A 25524-nucleotide genomic window follows, 5' to 3' on the forward strand; every position below is an offset into this window, starting at 1 on the left:
AAAAGCATACGCCATGTTTTATAAACTTTTTTTCTTTTAACACACAAGGACTATAAACTTAGCATTTGAATCCCTTTTAAAACAGCATAGTACATGTTCATTAATAATATCCAGAGATCATACAAAAAGTTGGAGTGAAACTACAGAGCACATTAAAAAAATACTGTGCAAAGTTATAAATCATAGAAAAGTTCTGAATATTATACAGGTGCAAAGTAGCAGGAGTTCATGGCAATTCACTGCTCAACATCCCATATCATGTAAAACTGGGGGAGTTTCACACTGAAAACTCTTCTAAAAAAGGCACCACGGTTAAAGTCTGAACAAGGCATTACAGACCAAACCCCCATACAAACACAGTCAGAAAGAGTTGTGCTCGTTGTACAAAGACGCAATCTTGCACAATATAATACATACAATCTTTGGTATCTGCAATACAGTGTATGAGCTGTACGCCAACAGCATGTACAGTCAGCTTTTCAACTATTATTGTCACTAGTTCAGAGCTCCATACAAGGACTTCAATGTGCCAGAGTCCCTGTTGGACCAAAACCAACATGACCTGGATGAGAAAGAGAAAAGAATGTACTTTTGTTTCCCTCCATCAAATCCATAAAACAACCTTGGACAACTTAAAACTAGGAAACAAAACAAATCCACAAAAACAACCACACACAAAAAAGCCAACAACTCAGCTCAAGTCAAGACAAACGGAGGCTGGAGAGAGTTCCTTACATGGGCTAAGGTCTGAAACGTGTACAAGCCATCAATTGACTATCCGGGTTCTTGATTCCTCCCTCTGGAAGCTCATTGGAAGGGGTTCGAGGGGTGGGACCTTTTGAGCCTGTCCTCCAATGATCTTAGAGAGGTGTTAAGGAAATTAGGAATCAAGTACAGGAGGGATTAAGATTATCACTTGTACACTTTTCAGCCACAGCGTATAAACACAACTTCGTAAAGTGCCTGAAGATCTAGCTTGCTTTTACGTACATAAAAATATATTTGAGGTTCTTATCACCAATTGATTTTTGATACATAGAAAAATAACTATTCCCTGTGCTGAGAACAAAGACCTTTTCCTTTCATTTATTTTGTTCCTGCCACTGTGGCCAGTTACCACTTCATTCAGAGAGACTTGCTAAAGTTATATCAATATGGACTCCGTGACACACAAAAATAGTGAAAATTCAACAACATTATCTAATGCAGCGTTGCCCAACCCTCTAAATCAGGCTTCCCCAGACGTTTCTCATGGTTTTAACCCTAAAATGGCACACCTGACACCATTAGTCAACTAATGGAATCAGGTGTGCCAGTTTATGGCTAAAACTAAACAATGTGAAACGTTGACAGTCCAGGGTAGTTGAATGGAAGTTCTATGGTCAGCTTCTAGTCTCCATTCGTTGCTATGGAGTTGGTTTTACTCGCTCTTCAGCCTGTCACTCTTCCCGTTGCTCTGGTTGGCCAGTTCCCTCAGCTTCCTCCTCTTCAGGTATCCGGTGCGTTGGGCTCGGTTCATCCTGGCCCCGAAGTAGATGACCAAGTTAATAGGCACCAGGACAGTGGTAAGCCAGCCCTGAAGACAACAGAGGACCAGGTTAATAGCCACCAGGACAGTGGTCAGCCAGCCCAGTGGCAAGAGGTTAGTTAGCACTCAGTGTGGACATACTATACAAAACATTAAGAACACCTGCTCTTTCCATGACAGACTGACTAGGTGAATCCGGATGAAAGTTATGATCCCTTATTGATGTCACCTCTTAAATCTTCAAAAATCAGTGTAGATGAAGGGGAGGAGACAGATTGTTAAGTCTTGAGACGGATTGTGTATGTGTGCCATTCAGAGGGTGAATAGGAAAGACAAAAATATTTAAGTGTCTTTTTCCAAGGGGTATGGTAGTAGGTGCCAGGCACACCGGTTTGAGTCCAGAACTGCAACGCTGCTGGGTTTTTCACGCTCAGTTTCCCCGTGTGTATCAAGAATGGTCCACCACCCAAAGAACATCCAGCCAACTTGACAACTGTGAGAAGCAGTGGAGTCAACATGGACCAGCATCCCTGTGGAACGCTTTCGACACCTTGTAGAGTTCATGCCCCAATGAATTGAGACTGTTCGGAGGGCACAAGGTGGAGGTGCAACTCAGGTGTTTAATGTTTAGTACACTCCGTGCATTCGGAAAGTATTCAGACCCCTTGGCTTTTTCCACATTGTTAAGTTACAGCCTTATTCTAAAATGGATTAAATAGTCCCCCCCCGCCGCAATACCCCACAATGTCACAACTAAAAACGGGTTAGACAATTCTGTAAATGTATAATACAAATGATTTAAAAACACATTTACATAAGTATTCAGACCCTTTATTCAGTACTTTGTTGAAGCACCTTTGGCAGCAATTACAGCCTTGAGTCTTCTTGGGTAGGACACGACAAGCTTGGCACACCTGTATTTGGGGAGTTTCTCACATTCTTCTCTGCAGATCCTCTCAAGCTCTGTCAGGTTGGATGGGGAACGACACTGAACAGCTATTTTCACATCTCTCCAGAGATGTTTGATTGGGTTCAAGTCCGGGCTCTGGCTGGGCCACTGATGTTCAGATACTTGTCCCAAAGCCACTCCTGCGTCATCTTGGCTGTGTGCCATTGTCTTGTTGGAAGGTGACCCTTCATCCCAGTCTGAGGTCCTGAGCGGTCTGGAGCATCAAGGATCTCTGTACTTTTCTCCGGTCATCTTTGCCTCAATCCTGACTAGTCTCCCAGTCCCTGCCGCTGAAAAACATCCCCACAGCATAATGCTGCCACCCCCTTGCTTCACCTTAGGGATGGTGCCAGGTTTCCTCCAGATGTGGCACTTGCCATTCAGGCCAAAGAATTCAATCTTGGTTTCATTAGATAATCTTGTTTCTCATGGGCTGAGAGACCTTTGGTGCCTTTTGGCACACTCAAAAGGCCATGACAGCCTGCTTGATTGAAGAGTGGCTTCTGTCTGGCCACTCTACGACAAAGGCCTGATTGGTGAAGTGCTGCAGAGATTGTTGTCCTTCTGAAAGTTTCTCCCATCTCCACAGAGGAACTCTGGAGCACCGTCAGTGACCATTGGGTTCTTGGTCACCTCCCTGACCAAGGCCCTTTTCCCCCAATTGCTCAGTTTGTCTGGGCGGACAGCTCTAGGAAGAGTCTTGGTGGTTCCAAACTTCTTCCATTTAAGAATGGAGGCCACTGTGTTCTTGGGGACCTTCAATGCTGCAGATATATTTTGGTACCCTTCCTCAGATCTGTGCCTCGAAACAATCCTGTCTTGGAGCTCGATGGACAACTCCTTTTAACCTCAGCCTGGTTTTTGCTCTGACATGCACTGTCAACTGTGGGACCTTATATAAATCAAATCCAATTTTATTTGTCACATACACATGGTTAGCAGATGTTAATGCGAGTGTAGCGAAATGCTTGTGCTTCTAGTTCCGACAATGCAGTGATAACCAACAAGTAATCTAACTAACAATTCCAAAACTACTGTCTTATACACAGTGTAAGGGGATAAGGAATATGTACATAAGGATATATGAATGAGTGATGGTACAGAGCAGCATACAGTAGATGGTATCGAGTACAGTATATACATATGAGATGAGTATGTAGACAAAGTAAACAAAGTGGCATAGTTAAAGTGGCTAGTGACATAAGGATGCAGTCGATGATCTAGAGTACAGTATATACGTATGCATATGAGATGAATAATGTAGGGTAAGTAACATTATATAAGGTAGCATTGTTTAAAGTGGCTAGTGATATATTTACATCATTTCCCATCAATTCCCATTTTTAAAGTGGCTGGAGTTGGGTCAGTGTCAAGGTGTGCGCCTTTTCAAATCATGTCCAATCAATTGAATTTACCACAGGTGGACTCCAATCAAGTTGTAGAAACATCTCAAGGATGATCAATGAAAACAGGATGCACCTGAGCTCAATTTAAAGTCTCATAGCAAAGGATCGGAATACTTATGTAAATAAAGTATGGGTTTATTTTTTTAAATGTAAAAACAAAAACTCACTCGTTTTCACTTTGTCATTATGGGGTATTGTGTGTGGATGAGAATAAAACATTTAAATACATTTTAAAATAAGGCTACAACTTAACAAAATGTGGAAAAGTAAAGGGGTCTGAATACTTCACGAATGCACTGTACACAGAGGGTGCATTCATTATTCAGTGACGTACCATTACAGCGTGGGGGAAGTAGCCGTTGGTCTGGCCCTGCAGTCCGATGGTGTTCAGCTCCGCGGCCACATAGCGCTCAGGGGTGGGCTTGTCCAGGGTGGGCTTCTTGATACGGGTCATCTTGGTGGCCACAAAGAAGGGCAGTACACTCTAGAAAATAAAATATGCAAGAGAGAAAGTTTAGCTGAAAATTAAACAATGTTTATACAGCAACAGTATCCACGTTAAAGACACGACTTGAGACCTGTTGAGTTAGTGTTTCCCAATCTGGGACCTGGGAACCCAAAGGGGTACACAGTTAGAATAGTTGAATCAAGTGTATGAGTGCTAAGGCAAAAACAAAACAACCGTTGGGTCCTCAGGACCAGGATTCGATTGAGTTGTGGAACTGTAGAAGGTGCAGCCATAGCTAGCTTTGTAGATCTGTAAGGTGCAGCCATAGCTAGCTTTGTAGATCTGTAAGGTGCAGCCATAGCTAGCTTTGTAGATCTGTAAGGTGCAGCCATAGCTAGCTTTGTAGATCTGTAAGGTGCAGCCATAGCTAGCTTTGTGCAGATCTGTAGATCTGTGCAGCCATAGCTAGCTTTGTAGATCTGTAAGGTGCAGCCATAGCTAGCTTTGTAGATCTGTAAGGTGCAGCCATAGCTAGCTTTGTAAATCTGTAAGGTGCAGCCATAGCTAGCTTTGTAAATCTGTAAGGTGCAGCCATAGCTAGCTTTGTAGATCTGTAAGGTGCAGCCATAGCTAGCTTTGTAGATCTGTAAGGTGCAGCCATAGCTAGCTTTGTAGATCTGTAAGGTGCAGCCATAGCTAGCTTTGTAGATCTGTAAGGTGCAGCCATAGCTAGCTTTGTAGATCTGTAAGGTGCAGCCATAGCTAGCTTTGTAGATCTGTAAGGTGCAGCCATAGCTAGCTTTGTAGATCTGTAAGGTGCAGCCATAGCTAGCCTTGTAGATCTGTAAGGTGCAGCCATAGCTAGCTTTGTAGATCTGTAAGGTGCAGCCATAGCTAGCTTTGTAGATCTGTAAGGTGCAGCCAGAGCTAGCTTTGTAGATATGTAAGGTGCAGCCATAGCTAGTTTTGTAGATCTGTAAGGTGCAGCCATAGCTAGCTTTGTAGATCTGTAGCTAGCTTTGGTGTAAGGTGCAGCCATAGCTAGCTTTGTAGATCTGTAAGGTGCAGCCATAGCTAGCTTTGTAGATCTGTAAGGTGCAGCCATAGCTAGCTTTGTAGATCTGTAAGGTGCAGCCATAGCTAGCTTTGTAGATCTGTAAGGTGCAGCCATAGCTAGCTTTGTAGATCTGTAAGGTGCAGCCATAGCTAGCTTTGTAGAACTGTAAGGTGTAGCCTGTTGTGGAAATGTCCTCTATTTACCCAATCATGAGAGCAAACCACACACACAAGTCAGAGTTAGTTATCACAAAGTCCATCTTTAATTATATGAGCTCTATCACAACCCTGTAACTCTGATCAATTCAGTGTCTATCAATGAATTCTCTGAGAGTCCCTTACACATTGCAACTGAGATCCTTATAGCAAAGACACACATAGCCAGACAGCATAGGCATAATTTATCGTTCAGCTTTGTCTCCTAAACTATGTTATTTTCTCAAACTCAGAACCATAAACAAATCCTCCATATCAACAGCCATATATCAAATCCATCCTATCTTGACAAGACACAGAGACACACTGACTGGCACACAGACATTGTGGAGCCAAGAGATACACGCTTGACCTCTCCCCTCTCTCCGGCCCAAGCAACTTAGTCTTGACATAGAACAGATACTGCAACCCCGCCACAGTATTATACAAACACATTCTGATGAGAAGTAACTTACAAACATATGATGAATATAAAACATCTTACCTATGTTACCAACTAATTCTGATTATTCTCCAACAAGCCATAGCTAGCTTTGTGGAACTGTAAGGTGTAGCCATAGCTAGCTTTGTGGAACTGTAAGGTGTAGCCATAGCTAGCTTTGTGGAACTGTAAGGTGTAGCCATAGCTAGCTTTGTGGAACTGTACGGTGTAGCCATAGCTAGTTTTGTAGAACTGACGGAGAATAAGTCAGACGGAAATAAGTAGCGAACAGGGTCATGTTTTGTATGCAAACGTTGTCGATAGAAATTCCATAAATAGAGCTGAGGTGATCCCTTATCCTATTCTACCTGCTAGAGAGGCATGTTTGTTCTACATAACACTACCTGAACGTTGCCCAACGTGGTGTCCTGCTGAAAGTGGCCCAGGTAAACAGGGAGAGTTCCTACCTGGACAATGATTCCCTTGGCCTTGTACTCCTCCTGAAGTCCACGAGAGAAGAAGTCCACAAAAGCCTAAAGGTACCAAGAGATATCATCATCTACAGACCTTCTACGCCATCAAAAGGAACATGAAACATCCCAATTAGTATGTGACAAAATATATATTTTTTATTAAATACTTAAAATCAGTTAATGAACAGGTCCACTCCCCAACCAAGAATTCACAAAATGGGACAAACACCCAATTGAGACTCTACATGCAGAATTCTGCAAATATATACTTTGTGTACAATGGAAAACCCCAAACGATGCAGAGCAGAATTAGGCCAATACCCGCTAGTTATCTACATCCAGAAAAGAGCTGTTCAATTCTACATCCACCTAAAAGAAGGTGATACACATATTCCACCACAAAATCCTCACCTACAGAGAGATTAACCTAGAGAAGAGTCCCCTCAGCCAGCTGGTTCTGGGGCTCTGTTCACAAACAGACCCCACAGAGTACCAGGACAGAAACGAATTTAGACCAAACCAAATTTTGAGAAAGCAAAAATAACTATTTGACACGGGAAAGTATCAATAATAAAAAAAGAACAAATTGGAATGCTATCTGTCCCTAAACAGAGAGTACAGTGGCAGAATACCTGACCATAGACTGACCCCAAATTAAGAAAATCCTTGACTGTCTACAGACTGACCATAGCCTCGCTGTCTTCGAGAGCCACGTCTGCCTGTGTCCACTGCCCACAAAATGAGGTACAAACTGAGCTACACCTCCTAACCTGCCAAATGTATGACCACAATAGAGACACATATTTCCCCACAGAACACAAACCCATAAAGACCTTGAAAACAAATCAAAACATTGATAAAGTCCCATATCTGTTAGGCAAAATGCCAGTGTGACATCACAGTAGTAAGATGTGGCCCGTTGCCATGACAAAAGGCTAACCAGAGGAGCACAAACATTGTAAATACAACCAATATCTGTATTTATTTTCCCTTTCATACTTTAACACTGTACATGGCCAATAATATAGCATTTGAAATGTCTATATTATTTTAAAACTGAGTGTAAATGTTTACTGATTGTTTATAATTTGCTTTGTAAACATACGTTTCCTCATGCCAATAAATCCCTTTGAATATGAGAGAGAGCCCCCTACTGAACTACAGCTGGAGAACCAAAAGGTTTCACTATATGTAACAAATCCTACTATGGAACATTTTATAAACACGTGTTGTATCTGTCAGTCTGCGGGTGGTGCAGGTCTGTATATAGAGGTCTATGAGTGGCCCTTGCCTTGGAAGAGGAGTATACAGTGAGGAGTGGGACAGGGTACATGCCACTAGCAGAGGAGATGTTGAGGACCACACCTTTGGACCTGAAACACACAAAACAAAAGGGGATGAGAGGACTTCTTGTTCTGCTATGGCGCGCTGGAAGGTGCCGTGGTCTGTTTGTCAGAGTACAAGCAGACTAGTTCCACTGTAAACTGCCACACACAGTAATCAAAGTCACTGTGTGGGTTGCCATGGCAGTCGCTTGCTGACGTAGTTTGTGCCCCTGTTGCTGCAGTGATGTAGTGAAAATGGAGTTGGTTGGCCCCTCACCTTTCCATTGGCCCAGAGATCCCATGTGATTCGTCCGAGCCAATCCGAGGGCGCACTTTGTGTGAATTGAAAAACAGCTGGTCAGAATGGGGAACAAAGAAAGAGGGCTAGAAAGGAGGGGAGGCGCAGCTGGGTGGTGGGGGTGGTGGGGGAGCTGGGAGAAGGGGAAGGCACAGCCGCAGCTGGGAGGAGGAGCTGTGTATTAGTGTATCCTCTGGATAACACCCTTGGTCTCCTGTTCTAAACATATCAAGAGTACATTTAGGCTTTTCTGATGTAGGTTCCAGCATTGGAATAGTGCCACAGCCCGTTTCTGCCCTCTTGCAAACTCTTTATGGAATTAGAGTGACAAGGAGTGGAATGATTGCTCAGACTAGTACCCACACTAGCATTAGAGGGAGGTGGGTGAAAAAAAAAAAATCAACCACTCAGGTTGACAAAGGATTTTATTTAGAATTTATAGTTTTATGGTGAAGCACCGCATTGTCATGACAAGAATTTGACTGAGATGTAAAACTCCATAAAGAACTGCCTCAGACTACCTAGTTTGGCACTAAGGCAAATAAAAACTGAATGTACGTTTCTTTATGAAATGTGGCAACAGCACTTCTAAAAAAGGAAACCAACTCACCTCTGAACCATTCTGGGCAGGACAAGACGGGTCATCTGAAAAGGTAAAGGTCAAGTCCTGAGCAACAGGTCAACGATCTGACAGAACAGGTCAGGAATCAGTGGCTGCAGCATATACAGTACCATATCAATAAAACACGTGGGACACTACAGATCACACTTTATGCAAATATTCCATTTCCAGACAAAATTGATTGGACAAGAAAGTTGTCTCTAAAAAATACTGTCATTTAAAGTTATACAGGACCAGCGATGAACTTTAGATCCCACTACAGATTTACCCCAGCTGCATTATGGGAGATGTATGGCACACTGGTACATTTCAGTCACATGAGAGGCAGGGCAAGAGAGAGAGGAAGGGTAAGAAAGGGTAGTCTATGGGTGAACAATGACAGTTGTGTAGCTCACCGATGCTCTGGGAACCTGCAGGTAGCACAGCAGCAACAGCGAAGGAGGAGAGGAAAGAATGGGTGGGTGAAGAGGACGAGAGAAAGATGGACGCCCGTCTACATGCCGTCCGTGCCAGTGATACCAGCGTGTCGTCAATACGTCGTCTTACCACTGAAAACCCTGAACTTTGCCTCAGAGACAAAGTGCACAGAGTCACTGATAAAAAAAAGATATACTAGATGATAAATCTATGGTATACATATACACTCATAGAAACTGCTCCAGAAACAAGAACTCTTACCTGACAAACAGAGGTCATGTTGACATTGATCATGTTGGTGATGAACTAGAATGTAGAAGAAAAACTAATGTTTAAGGTTAAAAACTCCTCTCAAACTTGAATAATTTCAAACAGTTTTCAAAGTGGTTCTGAAGAGCCAAAACAGGTCCCAGTTGTGTACTACGTCATTAACTATGCGTTACCACTTTTGCAAATAGTGTGATATGTTACGAATTTGTTGTGCTTAAGATCCCAGATTGAATCTTTAAATCATTCCGAATGCAAACAGTCTTAGTTTATTTTCTACAGCTAAAGTAACACTAGGAACCTTCTGGAACTCAACTGGTTTCAAAAGATGTCAGTCCCCCTGAAGTAACTGATGGTGAGCCCATGCTTCTCACAATACTTTTTAAAATTATTATTTTTTATAAATACTCACGTTGTCCAGGTCAGGAATATGCAGGAAGTATTCAGGGTAGGGATAGGAGATTCCAACATTGTTCACTGTTGAATAATTGTTTTTATTTAAAAGCAGACGAGACCATAGTTATTGGCAATAAAGAAATTAAAAACTGCTGCTGTTACACTTGAAAGCCACCAGGGGGCAGCAGGACCTTATGAGAGCAAGGTGTTCATAAAAAGTGCACACAACCACACCTTAAACTGGAAGAGCAAGCCAAGCAGCACATGTACTTATGGGCTCTCACACAAAGAACAATGGTCTTGTCTGAAAGTGACAGTCACACAGCAAGAATGTGGACTGACGGAGAGTGACATCTGAAAACTAATCAACTCTGTAGGTACATCCTAGGGCATACTAGTAGGCGGTTCATTCTGAATGACCACACGGAGTGTAACATTTCTACTGTTTTAGATTTTTAGGGTCACAACTCCAGGACTGACTGAATGTTATTTTCTAAGGAGTCAAAGTACAGTCCATTCACAAGCGGCATGACCGGACAGTCAAATCAAATGTATTTGTCACATACACATGGTTAGCAGATGTTAATGCGAGGGTAGCGAAATGCTTGTGCTTCTAGATCCGACAAAGCAGTAATAACCAACGAGTAATCTAACCTAACAATTCCAAAACTACTACCTTATACACACACACACACACACAAGTGTAAAGGGATAAAGAATATGTACATAAAGATATATGATTGAGTGATGGTACAGAACAGCATAGGCAAGATGCAGTAGATGGTATCGAGTACAGTATATACATATGAGATGAGTAATGTAGGGTATGTAAACAAAGTGGCAGTTTAAAGTGGCTAGTGATATGTATTACAGAAAGATGCAGTAGATGATAGAGTACAGTGTATACATATATGAGATGAGTAATGTAAACATAATATGAAGTAGCCGACAGTCCAGGGACCAGCGGCACGACAGTCCAGGGACCAGCGGCACGACAGTCCAGGGACCAGCGGCACGACAGTCCAGGGACCAGCGGCACGACAGTCCAGGGACCAGCGGCACGTGTTGTTAAACAAGTGTAAACATGCATGCCACCATAGTGTCAGTATGTGCTGCTGGGAAATGTTTTTTATTTTAAACTGACACGTTTACCTCGGTACAACAAACAAAATGCACAATGTCAAAAGTGTGCGTGCGAGTCGTTTATGAGACCGATGTCAGTATGTGGTTTGTGAGGATGTTTTGTGAAACAGATGAGAACGTGGTGTGTTGAAGTTGTGGTACACAGAGCGAGGCTGACCAGGCAAAAGGAACACCTACCCAACACTCCGATCTCCAGGCGTGTTGAAGTTGTGGTACACAGAGCGAGGCTGACCAGGCAAAAGGAACACCTACCCAACACTCCGATCTCCAGGCGTGTTGAAGTTGTGGTACACAGAGCGAGGCTGACCAGGCAAAAGGAACACCTACCCAACACTCCGATCTCCAGGCGTGTTGAAGTTGTGGTACACAGAGCGAGGCTGACCAGGCAAAAGGAACACCTACCCAACACTCCGATCTCCAGGCGTGTTGAAGTTGTGGTACACAGAGCGAGGCTGACCAGACAAAAGGAACACCTACCCAACACTCCGATCTCCAGGCCTGCCAGTCCAGCTTCGATCTTGGGGTAGATGTCCGACAGACCAAAGTCCACAGCGATGGCCTTGGTCTCCACCTTGTATTGCTCCTCTGTAACCAGTAGGTAGACAGTTGATGTTAACGGTGGGACATGAATACAATATTACATTAATGATGAGCAGTACATATAGGAGGAGAGATTTATATGGTTGTCTGGCTGTTTCAATGCTTTCCTAATCAGCTATAGTTTTAGTGCAGACAGGAGGCAGCAAAGCTAACTTCACGTTCTAATGTTATGTAGAGATAACCTGAAAGAAAAAAAAAAAACACGCCCATCAAGTAGTCTCCACTTCCTATGGCCTACATACTCACACATTCATACGTTATCAGTCAGCCCATTCACTGACTGCAATAAACACGTTCCATGTCCCATCCAACAGTAGATCGATCCCTCTTTCAACAACAGAAATTCCATTGAAAAAAAATATTAAATCATCAGTATGAAAATATACAACTTTACCGACTCAAACAGGAGTGGGCGATGTATACAAACCAAAAAAAAACTCCTTTCCCTCTTCTCCTTTAACACTCTTGCCGCAATTAGAATGTAGAATACTCATGTGTCTGATGTGCGCCCCGGTAAGATACGAGAGAAAAATTCAGGGGGATGTGCCAGTCAGAGGGATATTTCTGAACACAGCCAGGAGTCACCACTGCTGGATAAGGGGTGACATTTTAGTACAAGCCTTGGACAGATACCCTACGTGTCCACATACTTTTGGCCATGTGCTCGTCGAACATCTCATTCAAAAATCATGGGCATTAATATGGAGTTGGTCTCTCCTTTGCTGCTGTAACAGCCTCCACTCTTCTGGGAAGGCGTTCCACTAGATGTTGGAATATTGCTGCGGGGACTCGTTTCCACTTCAGTCACAAGAGCATTAGTGAGGTCAGGAACTGATGTTGGGCGATTAGGCCTGGCTTGTAGGCGGCGTTCCAATTCATCCCAAAGGTGTTCGATGGGGTTGAGGTCAGAGCTCTGTGCAGGCCAGTCAAGTTCTTCCACACCAATCAACAAACCATTTCTGTATTATGGACCTCGCTTTGTGCACAGGGGCATTGTCATGATTGTAACAGGAAAGGGCTGTCTAGAATTTCATTGTATGCTGTAGCGTTAAGATTTCCCTTCATTGGAACTAAGGTGCCCGAACCATGGAAAAACAGCCGCAGACCATTGTTCCTCCTCCACCAAACTTTACAGTTGGCACTATGCAGTCGTGAAGGTAGTGTTCTCCTAGCATCCGCTAAACCCAGATTAGTCAGTCGGAATGCAAGATGGTGAAGCGTGATTCATCACTCCAGAGAACGCGTTTCCACTGCTCCAGAGTCCAACGGCGGCGAGCTTCACACCAATTCCGCTTGGCATTGCACATGGTGATCTTAGGCTTTTGTGTGGCTGCTCAGCCATGGAAATCCATTTCATGAATCACCTGACGAACAATTATTGTGCCGATGTTGCTGCGAGGCAGTTTGGACCTTGGTAGTGAGTGTTGTAACCGAGGAGACTATTTTGTTACGCGCTACAGCACTCACCGGTGACGTTTGGTGAGCTTGTTTGGTCTATCACTTAGCAGGCTGAGCTGTTGTATCTCCTAGACATTCTCACTTCACAATAACAGCACTTACAGTTGACCGGGGAAGCTCTAGCAGGGCATCCTGATGGTGCCATGTTGAAAGTCACTGAACTCTTCAGTACGGGCCATTCCACTGCCGATGTTTGTGTATGGTGATTACATGGCTGTGTGCTCGATTCTATACATCTGTCAGCGATGGGTGTGGCTGAAACAGCTGAATCCACTCATTTGAAAGGGTGTCCACATACTTTTGGACACAGTGTACAACGCAGGCATGCCCACACGGACATCTTCATCTTCCCACACACCGTGCCCTCAACCCGAAGGGATTCCAGGCTTCCACCCGAAGGGATTCCAGGCTTCCACCCGAAGGGATTCCAGGCTTCCACCCGAAGGGATTCCAGGCTTCCACCCGAAGGGATTCCAGGCTTCCATCCGAAGGGATTCCAGGCTTCCACCCGAAGGATTCCAGGCTTCCACAGACAGGAGTGTGTATCCCCATGTTATATACAGTTCCTGTAATGATGTACAGGCTAGCCTTTAGTAAAGGCTGGGGAATCTTTTTAAACTGGTCCCCCATCTTACATGTCAGCAGACCTGGTGCGCGCACACACACACACAATACTCCAAATCAAATTTTCTTGGTTACATACACATGGTTAGCAGATGTTAATGCAAGTATAGTGAAATGCTTGTGCTTCTAGTTCAGACAGTGCAGTAATATTTAACAATCACACACACCTAAAGGGATGGAATAAGAATATGTACATATAAATATATGGATGACCGAGCAGCATAGGCAAGATGCAGGAGATGGTAAAATACAGTATATACACATTACATATACACACATGAGATGAGTAATGCAAGATATGTAAACATTATTAAAGTGACGTTATTAAAGTGAATATAGTGATCCACCCATTAGCATTGGGACGACTGCCAGACAGTCAGAAAGAGGTGCACACACACACACACCTCATATCCCACACACACACACACCTCATATCCACAAACACACACACACCTCATATCCACAAACACACACACACCTCATATCCACACACACACACCTCATATCCACACACACACCTCATATCCACACACACACCTCATATCCACACACACACCTCATATCCACACACACACCTCATGATCACACATCACCTCATAACCCACCAGCAAGCTGCCTGGCGACGTCATCCAGCTTGTCCTGGGAGCGACTGATGAGCATCATGGCAAACCCTTTTCCAGCAAGCTGAGGGGCGAGAAGACGAGGTATACCTGAACACCACCACTCCAGTATACCTGACCACCACCACTCCAGTATACCTGAACACCACCACCACACCACTCCAGTATACCTGAACAGTCACTGAACACCACTCCAGTATACCTGACCACCACTCCAGTATACCTGACCACCACTCCAGTATACCTGACCACCACCACTCCAGTATACCTGAACACAGTCACTGACCACCACTCCAGTATACCTGACCACCACTCCAGTATACCTGACCACCACCACCACTCTAGTATACCTGAACACCACCACCACTCTAGTATACCTGAACACAGTCACTGAACACCACTCCAGTATACCTGAACACCACCACCACTCTAGTATACCTGAACACCACCACCACTCTAGTATACCTGAACACCACCACCACTCTAGTATACCTGAACACCACCACCAATCCAGTATACCTGAACACCACCACTCCAGTATACCTGAACACAGTCACTGAACACCACTCCAGTATACCTGACCACCACCACCACTCCAGTATACCTGACCACCACCACCACTCCAGTATACCTGACCACCACCACCACTCCAGTATACCTGACCACCACCACCACTCCAGTATACCTGAACACCACCACCACTCCAGTATACCTGAACACCACCACCACCACTCCAGTATACCTGAACACCACCACCACTCCAGTATACCTGAACACCACCACCAATCTAGTATACCTGAACACCACCACCAATCTAGTATACCTGAACACCACCACTCCAGTATACCTGACCACCACCACTCCAGTATACCTGAACACAGTCACACCAGTTACTGAAGACCATACTGAACTTGAATGGGAGACTCAATAGGAATCAAGCTGTCGCACGGGCCGGCCAACTACCACGGCTTGACTGGGAGAGAAAGAGCGGTTGCACGGGCCGGCCAACTACCACGGCTTGACTGGGAGAGAAAGAGCGGTTGCACGGGCCGGCCAACTACCACGGCTTGACTGGGAGAGAGAGAGCGGTTGCACGGGCCGGCCAACTACCACGGCTTGACTGGGAGAGAGCGGTTGCACGGGCGCCAACTACCACGGCTTGCTGGGAGAGAGAGCGGTTGCACGGGCCGGCCAACTACCACGGCTTGACTGGGAGAGAGAGGCGGTTGACACGGGCGGGCCGGCCAACTACCACGGCTTGACTGGGAGAGAGAGCGGTTGCACGGGCCGGCCAACTACCACGGCTTGACTGGGAGAGAGAGAGCGGTTGCACGGGCCGGCCAACTACCACGGCTTGACTGGGAGAGAGAGAGCGGTTGCACGGGCCGGCCAACTACCACGGCTTGACTGGGAGAGAGAGAGCGGTTGCACGGGCCGGCCAACTACCACGGCTTGACTGGGAGAGAGAGCGGTTGCACGGGCCGGCCAACTACCACGGCTTGACTGGGAGAGAGAGAGCGGTTGACTGGGACTACCACGGCTTGACTGGGAGAGAGAGAGCGGTTGCACGGGGCCAACTACCACGGCTTGACTGGGAGAGAGAGAGCGGTTGCACGGGGCCAACTACTACGTCTTGACTGGAGAGAGCTGTCGCACGGGCCGGCCAACTACTATGTCTGGGCTTTTACTACTACTCGAAAAAACATGGCCCAATGACAAGGGTTCTCCAACTCCACATGGAACTGCGTGTGTGTGTGTGAGGAACTGAGTAGAAGCCTGGGAACCACTGCTCTTATGTGTTTTTCTATGGAGGAAATGAAATAATGGGCCCATGCAGGAAACTCACCTTCTCTGCATAGACTTTCCCGATTCCGTCAGTGGCTCCAGTCACAACTGGAGATAAAAAAAGAGAAAATGGGGAGAAGTCAGTACAGAGAGGCCGGTAGAGGTTCTCATAACATTTCAGCCTGGTGCCAAATCACTATACACCACACTTCAAACTGTATGGACTGCTAACATATAGTGGGGAATATATGACATAACCAATATAACATACTAAACAAAAATCAACACCACATGCAACTATTGCTATGATTTTACTGACTTAAAGGTCATAATGATATCGGTCAAATGAACTGAATTAGTTAGGTCCTAATCTATGGATTTCACAAGAATGGGCAGGGGTGCAGCCATGGGTGGGCCTGGGAGGGCATAGGCCCACCCACTAGGGAGTCAGACCCAACCAGTCAGAGGTTTTCCCCACAAAAGGGCTTTATTACAGACGGAAATACGCCTCAGTTTCATCAGCCGTCCAGGTGGCTGGTCTCAGATGACCCCGTAGGTGAAGAAGCCGGATGTGGAGGTCCTGGGCTGCCATGGTTACATGTGGTCGTGAGGCTGGTTGGACATACTACCAAATTCTCAAATTGTGTTGGAGGCGGCTTATGGCAGAGAAATTAACATTCAATTCTCTGGCATCAGCTCTGGTGGACATTCCTGCAGTCAGCTTGCCACTTGAACGCTCCCTTAAAAAGTTGAGACGTCGGTGGCATTGTGTTGTGTGACAAAACTGCACATTAGTGGCCTTATTGTCTCCAGCACAAGGTGCACCTGGGTAATGATCATGCTGTTTAATCAGCTTCTTGATATGCCACACCTGTTAGGTGGATGGATTATCTTGGCAAAGGAGAAATACTCACTAACAGAGATGTAAGCAAATTTGTGCACAACATTTTAGAGAAATAAGCATATGGAAAATGTCTGAAATCTTTTATTTCAGCTCATGAAACATGTGACCAACATGTTATATTTTTGTTCAGTATACATTAACATGAAGTGTCCTCATGCAATTCGTGTCAAGGCTTTCAAAAGAAACTCATTGCAGAGAAAATTCCTTTATCTTAGCTAAATTGGGACGCCATAATTTCTGGTCGGACTGCTTTTCGGATGATCAAAACAGCAACAGTGGAGCAACAGAGTTTCCACAGCACTGGAGCCTTCACGGCACTGGAGCCTTCACGGCACTGGAGCCTTCACGGCAGGTGACTGGAGCCTTCACAGGTGACTGGATGGCAATCGGTTCAAATAGAACATCTGTGTCAACAGCAAATCAGTCAAGGAGACACACCCAACAAGGTTATTAATCCACATGACAACGCACAAACGTGGAACTGAAAGAAAATAAACTAGTATAAATTCTACAACGTTATCAATAAGCTACGCTGACTCATTTTAAAACAAGGCCTCTTGACAAATGGTCTTTACAGTTGGCTGAAGAGAAAAGGTCTATTAAACAAGTGGTTATAACGAAGACTAAAGACAGCGGAGCCCAAGCAGGATAGATGGATGTACAAGGAGTCCGGACTGATGTTCTAGTGACATTCTCTACTCTCCTTGTCAGGAGGGAGCACTGCTATTTTTAGACAGCTTCTGCCCTTCACCCCCTAGTCCCTGCCTGACTAACACACCTCTCGCTACCCAAAGCCATCAGATGCAGGATGTTCAGGGTGGGAAGTGGGTACCAATGCTTACCATCACCCCACCCCAAAACCATCATTGCACCATGAGTAGCACTGTAGCAGAGGAACCAACCCACAGATGATGAAAGATTCATGCAGGCAGTAGCCATTATTATCTAGCACCGAGCTGGAGAGGGGGGGGGGTGATGACGAACAAGAAGCACAAGAGGGAGGGAGAGCAGGGATCCTAGGGGTGGCTAAAAATAGAAAGAGAGCAGAATAATGAGAAGAGGGAGAGGGAAAGTGAACAAAAAAAGGAGGGAGAGCACAGCACAGAGTGAAAAGAGAAGCAGATTCCCTGGCCATCTTAAGAATTAAAACACTCCTGGGCAAAAAAAGAATCAATGAGCAACTTGACTGCATCACATCAGGTTGACAAACAAAAAAAGATGGAGTCTGAGGGATGTAGAGGAGGGTATTCACAAGATGAGAGAGGAGGGTAGTCACAAGATGGAGAGAAGGAGGGTATTCACAAGATGGAGAGAAGGAGGGTATTCACAAGATGGAGAGAAGGAGGGTATTCACAAGATGGAGAGAAGGAGGGTATTCACAAGTTTGAGTTAGTGTTTCTTTCTCTATGTTAACAGATCAGTCCATCCCTCTACAGGAAAAACAGACAGTGTGAGAGAGAGAGACAGAGAATTCAGGGCTCCCTGAAATGCTGCAACGTATATTGATCCCATGTCTCAACGTATAGGGTGCAAATCAGTGTGTGTGGAATGATGTTACATTTCAGATGACTTTTATCACCTAAAATGGTGGACCGCGTTTGCCCCGGGTCCAATAGAGTAAGGACTGCAACAAAACTGGACAGTTTCATCTCAATCTCTTCCTTCAAAAGACTCAATCATGGAAACTCTGACAGTTGTGGCTGCTTTGCGCGATGTATTGTTGTCTCCATCTTCTTGCCCTTTGTGCTGTTGTCTGTGCCCAATAATGTTTGTACCCTGTGTTGCTACCATGCTGTGTTGTCATCTTAGGTCTCTTTATGTTGTGTTGTCTCGTGGTGTGTTTAGTCCTATATATTTTTTTAAATGTATTTTTAATTTTTTATCCCAGCCCCCATGAGGCCTTTTGGTAGGCCATCATTTTAAATAAGAATTTGTTCTTAACTAGTTAAATAAAAGGTTAAATAAATTTAAAATATACCTAAGTAGCACACTAGAGGGAATAGGAGCCATTTCAGACCCATTCATAAACTGCTATAGGGAATAGGGGCCATTTCAGATCCATTCATAACCTGCTATAGGGAATAGGGGCCATTTCAGACCCATTCATAAACTGCTATAGGGAATAGGGGCCATTTCAGATCCATTCATAACCTGCTATAGGGAATAGGGACCATTTCAGACCCATTCATAAACTGCTATAGGGAATAGGGGCCATTTCAGATCCATTCATAACCTGCTATAGGGAATAGGGGCCATTTCAGATCCATTCATAACCTGCTATAGGGAATAGGGGCCATTTCAGATCCCTTCTTAGACTGCCCCATTGTGTTGTACTCTTGTGAAATGGAATAAAACAATAGATGAAAAAGATGCTGGAAAATCATTCATTCAACAATTCCACTCATCGACCCAGAAAGGAACATTGTGTCCAAACTTCTCATTGTTAAAATTCAGTCACACACACACCAGGGCTACAAGAAGAAGGGTTAATTCCCTTCACGTGAGGCGAGAGTTACAGCGGTGACAATCCTCACAGAAAGGGGCTACGCAAGCAGCCGTGAGTGAGATCACAGCAGCTGACACTTCTCTACTGGGAGGACAGAAACAACCAGTGTGGGGGAGGGGTTACTGTGTGTGGAGCCATAGAGCCCTTTTTAAGTGTTGAATTGAAATGTAGAACGCCTCATTGGCACAAATGTTTCACTCCCATCTTATCTACCTTCAAGATACAGAAAATTATCCTAAATGCCATTTTGGCTCAATGATGCCCCGAGCAGGGAGGGCATCCGTTACACTCAGCGCAGAGTGCTGCACATCACGTAACAGAGGTAGCTGCTGTATATCGACATTCCCCCCCTCGGCCACACAGCGGAGCTGCCCCTGCCGCAACAAGCTGAGCTCTTCCCTCCACAGACCCCTTATGGCTACCCAGTCGCATCAAGCAACCTGGAAAACACATAGGGTCTCAGGAAACTGAAAACACATACTGTAGCCTGGAGCCTCATGCAACAGAGATTCTTTAGACCTTGTCAAGGAATTGACACTGAAAAAGAGGGGGGGGGTAGAAAACAATATCGTGTCCTGTCGTGTCTGCAATGCATTCAGCAATGCATTCTCCCTAACGGAAGACACATAGGAGCAGTGCAAGGATCCTTATTTTAGCCTCCTATTGCAGCACAGTTCATGGCTGTATACAATATAGCTCTGTAGCAAATTAAAAATGGGTACCAAACTACAAGTGGATCCCTGTCTCAAATGGGTACCAAACTACAAGTGGATCCCTGTACAAGTGGATCCCTGAGAAGCGAGCCTCTCTCCTCTCATTACATGAACTGTCCCACCCCTCTTCCTCCTATCAACAATCCACCCCCTCCCGAGAGAGGAGTGTGTGGTGGGGAGGGTGAGGGCTGCAGTAGAAGAGCCAACGTGCCCTCCATCCACCACCACCCTCTCAGACACACACTGCTTTAAATAGCAGGAGAAGAAGAAAGTCACATGGGCAAACAAACAAAACAGAAGAAGAAAATACTGCAGAGCAAAATCATCTGAGAGAAAATACATCTAATTAAAGTCTACTTCAGAGCCACCCAGGACCAAAAATAGCATCTATATTTAGGTCACAAAAATATATAAGAATCAATAGTTTATTTTTTTTCTTCACATCTCAACTTCTCTCTGGGGGGTTGGGGGGGGGGGGTTGGAGAGAGGAAACTTTAGGGCAACTTGTTGATTTCTAATCCCCCCACATTGATGCCTAGTTAGTGCATTGAAAGATAACTTATTAAAGACTGACATCACTAAATAGGATTTCATTTCAAATGATAACATAATGTAACTGAAATAAAAACAACCAGAACAGGCATTCCTTTAACTGTAGATTCTTGAACACAATTCTAAATTAAAGCCACTTAAGGTCATTCAATTTGTGTTAAATATATAAAGCAACACATATTGGGCAGTTTTCTGCAGTGAATCATATTCAGTTCACCCCCATTACAGAACAGTTACACTGCTAAGGTGGGATCTCCAAACAAAAAGACAATAGAAAAGAGTTAAGTTCAAACCATTCAGACTGACTAAACAGAACAAGTGGACAGGAACAGCACCTTGTGGGATTATTTTAGTGTAGGTGACGGGGGGGTGAAGAGAGAGAAAGATGAAAAAGAAAGAAAGAGGATGAGAAAAAAAGATCAAGAGCAGGATGGAGAGATGAGAGATGCTGCTGGACAGAGAAGAGAGGAGGAGAGGGGTGCTGGTGGGGGGAGCTTGAAATGAGGAGCTGCAGCATTCTTTACCCGGAGCATGTTCTTCACATGAACTGCAACGCCACTCACTCTCTAGCACAACTCTTTCAAACACACACACCACTAGGGGGAAGCACATTCACAAGCATAGATGGAGCTGCAGACCATTCCTGAGTAACAGACACACTGGGGATACATTTCATTCCCATATGTGCATGTTCTTTACAATGAATGAAACGCTGCTCTAACCCCCCCACCTCACTACCGGCATCTCCACACCCCCACCACTACCCCATCCCACACCCCCACCACCGCCCCACCACTACCGGCATCTCCACACCCACCACCACCCCCCCACTACCGGCATCTCCACTACCCCCCACCACTACTACCGCGCACCCACTCCAGCATCCCACCACCTGCGTCTCCACCCCCCACCAGTCTACCTATGTCTCCAACCTCCAATCCACCCACCCCCACCACTCTACCTAGGTCTCCACCCCCAATCCCCCCCCCACCGGCAGCTCCAACCCCTACTAGCGTCCCCCACTACCCACCACCACACCCACCACCACCGGCGTCTCCACACCCACCACCACCACCAGCGTCTCCACCCCACCCACTCTACCTAGGTCTCCAACCCCCAATCCACCTGCGTCTCCCCACACCCACCCACCCCCCACCGGTGTCTCCACCCACCCACCACCAGCATCTCCACCCCCACACCTGTCCGTGTCTCCACCCCCACCCTGTCCAGTCTCCACCCACCCTGTCCAACCTCCACCCCACCTGTCCGTGTCTCCACCCCCACCAGTCTGTCCGTGTCTCCAACCCCCAATCCACCCGTGTCTCCACCCCCACCCCCCGTGTCTCCACCCCTACCTAGGTCTCCAACCCCCACTCTGCCCGTGTCTCCACTCCACTCTGCCCGCAGCTCCACCCCCACTCTACTAGTGTCTCCACACCCACCACCACTACCCCCCACCCTGTCCGTGTCTCCACACCCACCACCACTCTGCCAGTGTCTCCACCCCCACCAGTCCACTCTACCTAGTGTCTCCACCCCCAATCCACCGTGTCTCCCCACCCACCACCCCCACCCCCCACCCTGTCCGTGTCTCCACCCCCCCCCCACTCCCTCCGTGTCTCCACCCCCACCCCCACTCTGTCCGTGTGTCACCCCCACCCCCACCCTGTCCGTGTCTCCACCCCCCCCCCTGTCCCTCCACCCCCACCCTGTCCGTGTCTCCACCCCCACCCTGTCCGTGTCTCCCCTGCCCGTGTCTCACACCCCCACCCTGCCCGTGTCTCCACCCCCCCTGCCCGTGTCTCCACCCCCACCCTGCCCGTGTCTCCACCCCTGTCCGTGTCTCCACCCCCACCGTGTCTCCACCCCCACTCTGCCCGTGTCTCCACCCCACTCTGCCCGTGTCTCCACCCCCACCCCCCACCTGTCCGTGTCTCCACCCCCCCTGTCCGTGTCTCCACCCCCACCCCACTCTGCCCGTGTCTCTCGTGTCTCCACCCCCACCTGTCCGTGTCTCCACCCCCCACCCTGTCTCCACCCCCACCCCCACCCTGTCCGTGTCTCCACCCCCCCACCCCCCTCTGTCCGTGTCTCCAACCCCACCCCCTGTCCGTGTCTCCACCCCCACCCTGTCCGTGTCTCCACCCCCACCCCCCCTGTCCGTGTCTCCACTCTGTCCCCCACCCCCACTCTGTCCGTGTCTCCACCCATACCCCCACTCTGTCCGTGTCTCCACCCTACCCCCACTCTGTCCGTGTCTCCACCCTCACCCTGTCCGTGTCTCCACCCATACCCCCACCCTGTCCGTGTCTCCACCCCCACCCTGTCAGTGTCTCCACCCCCACCCCCACCCTGTCCGTGTCTCCACCCCCACCCTGTCCGTGTCTCCACCCCCACCCTGTCCGTGTCTCCACCCCCCACCCTGTCCGTGTCTCCACCCCCACCCTGTCCACTCCACCCCCACTACCGGCGTGTCCACACCCACCACCACTACCCCCCCCACCCCCCACTCTAATTATCAATCATATTAATGTCACCTGTTGTACAGTGAGGTAGGCTAGTGGCCGCCTGCCAAACCTCAATGTGGAGATTGACTACATACCTATTATAAATGGTTACATACGAACGTCCACGCAACATGAGAATGATTTTTTGAATCTATGACAAGGCAATAACCGATTACAGAGCTAGAGCGCAGACAAACCCGAACCCCGAGGCATAGAAACCGAGAGTAGATCAAACTATGTCCTTATGCATTATATCAATGTGACACGTGTCCGATTCCTTAAAACGCACATGGCATTCATTTTGTATCAAATTAAAATATAATTCCAAACCCAGACCTTTTTTTTTTTTTTGACAAACGTGCGTCATGATGCAGAGAAAGATGTGGCCGCTTTGCATATGTGAACGTCTAAGATAAAACCTATCCGGATGCTATGGAGTGCGCGCTGGGCCAATTGCGCAGCAAGACGAAAACGCGCTTCTCCTCCAGACGCAGTAGTATTCTCGAAAGAGGAGACTGGATAACTGGGTCAAGCTAGGCCAAAGCTATTCCAACGAGACTAGTCTCCGCATTATGCAAAGACACGATTCTTAAAATGTCTACACAGCGAAGACAAACTTCTAGATGACCAAAACGGCGAAAGAAAGCCCTAGTTTTAAACACACAAAAAAATTTTGAAACAAGAAAACTGTCTGGATACGAATTAGACCAAATACAGTCAGAGGCAAAGAAACTAATAATCAAAGATCAATACATTTGATAACCCATTGCGTCAACAAAAACACATGGTAACACTGTACGCATGACCAAATATATAAAACTGTTGAATAACCTAACGATGTCAACAGTAGGAATCTATATTTATAGAATTGGGCAGGTTATTCCTACAGCAAGTGGATGGGCAATTGTTGCCCAGTGTGCCGCTGGATGAATGCTCACCCACAACACATGACAGATCTCTGAACGAGTGCACAACCTGCGCAAATTGGTTTGTGATTCATCTGTACTGGACATCTTTGTCGATTCTAAAGGAGGGCGAAAAACAACGCTGGTTTGGGTTCTGGAACATCAGTCAGAGGTGCTGAAGTGCGGGTGTTGCGCACACACATTTAGCCAATAAGCATGATCTTGTTAACCAGTTAGTGCGTTTACTCGATAACCCTGTTACACAACTCAACTTTCTAATGTCGCTGATACGTCAAAAATGATGAGAATACAGTTTTTGGGGAGAATTGCAAAGTTTCCCTGAAATATCCCAATGTTGACATTTTATTCAGGGCTTACTGAACAGCATTCGTGACTTGGGTTTTTTCGTAAGGAATTCGTGACCAACTCACCTGCCCATTTGCCCAATTTCGGAGAGAGCAACTGTCCATTTCCCAAGACCCAAATCCGAAAACCCTGGAGGAGTCGGTGGAGCACCCATAAAGACAGTGAGGCCACGGTGAATGTCCCGACCCAGAAGAGCGGCGTCTCGGTCATATGAAGCATGTGGTCCAACTTCAACGAATGCATGACAGCGGCTTTTCAGTGACTGTGTGGAGACCTCAAATTTAGGCAACGTGCTCTAATTTCAAGACACACGGTGAGTCCCTTTATAAGGTGGTTGTAGCGTCACACTCCCACAACTCCCCCAACACTCGTCTATCCAGATTTAAGCACACGCCCACCACCTACTCTACGGCTGCCTGCCAACCCACCTCCACTCCTGATTGGCTACAACAGCTGTCTACCAATAGAAACGGCCCACACTTTGGTAGATTTTACATGTCAATCACGAAGAGTCTATTTCCATTCATGCAATTGTGTGTATGAAGGAGGGGGGGTCACATGTAGGTCCTAGGTGAGGAGCGATTGGGCGCACATTACGGCAACTTCTTTTCCGAGCCTTTTATTGGCTCTAGTCGAACAGGTTTTTCAGTTTCAGTCAGGGTTATGAAACCCTCCAAATCCACGCGTTCAAAAAAACAACTGTCCACACCACTTTATGAATGGAAGGATGCTCCGATTGGTCGAACAATAATCTATCCACCAGCCTCCCAGAGAGCTTTTGGAAAGACGCCATTCGATAAAGAAATGTCTATCATTGGTATCAGCGCGCACCCTTCTGGACATGACTCATTCGCCTATTTTAAGCACCCTGGTACCATTATATTGATAATTACAACATGTGATAGGGTATGTGTAAGTAAGCATTTTACTATTAGTCTAAACATATTGTTTACGAAGCATGTGACGAATACAATTGTATTTTATTTGACATTTCATAGTTAAAGCTTATAAGCACACGC

At 46.3% G+C, this 25524-nt stretch overlaps 1 protein-coding gene across 1 annotated transcript; it reads right to left on the minus strand.

The window, feature by feature from the left end:
- LOC115121941 (very-long-chain 3-oxoacyl-CoA reductase-A-like) lies at positions 1-24859 on the minus strand. The gene is made up of 11 exons (XM_029651086.2): positions 24571-24859; positions 16114-16160; positions 14256-14331; positions 11443-11550; positions 9839-9903; positions 9421-9465; positions 8731-8765; positions 7789-7870; positions 6492-6557; positions 4218-4367; positions 1-1576 (listed from the first exon to the last, which is right to left on the minus strand). Exons 1-11 carry the CDS (start codon positions 24746-24748, stop codon positions 1421-1423), a joined length of 1008 nt encoding a protein of 335 aa, XP_029506946.1. The 5' UTR covers positions 24749-24859; the 3' UTR covers positions 1-1420.
- Positions 24860-25524: the final 665 nt, after the last annotated feature.

Source organism: Oncorhynchus nerka, linkage group LG17 (assembly GCF_034236695.1).
Source record: "Oncorhynchus nerka isolate Pitt River linkage group LG17, Oner_Uvic_2.0, whole genome shotgun sequence".
Lineage (NCBI taxonomy): Eukaryota > Metazoa > Chordata > Actinopteri > Salmoniformes > Salmonidae > Oncorhynchus > Oncorhynchus nerka.

Excerpts from the sequence above, each read along its gene's own strand:
- LOC115121941 (XM_029651086.2), bottom strand. The coding sequence starts at position 24,748 with ATGCATTCGTTGAAGTTGGACCACATGCTTCATATGACCGAGACGCCG. Across the intron at positions 16,161-24,570 it reads GAAATTGGGCAAATGGGCAG|TTGTGACTGGAGCCACTGAC; the intron begins GTGAGTTGGTCA and ends TTTTATCTCCAG. Across the intron at positions 9,904-11,442 it reads CCTGGAGATCGGAGTGTTGG|TGAACAATGTTGGAATCTCC; the intron begins GTAGGTGTTCCT and ends ATTATTCAACAG.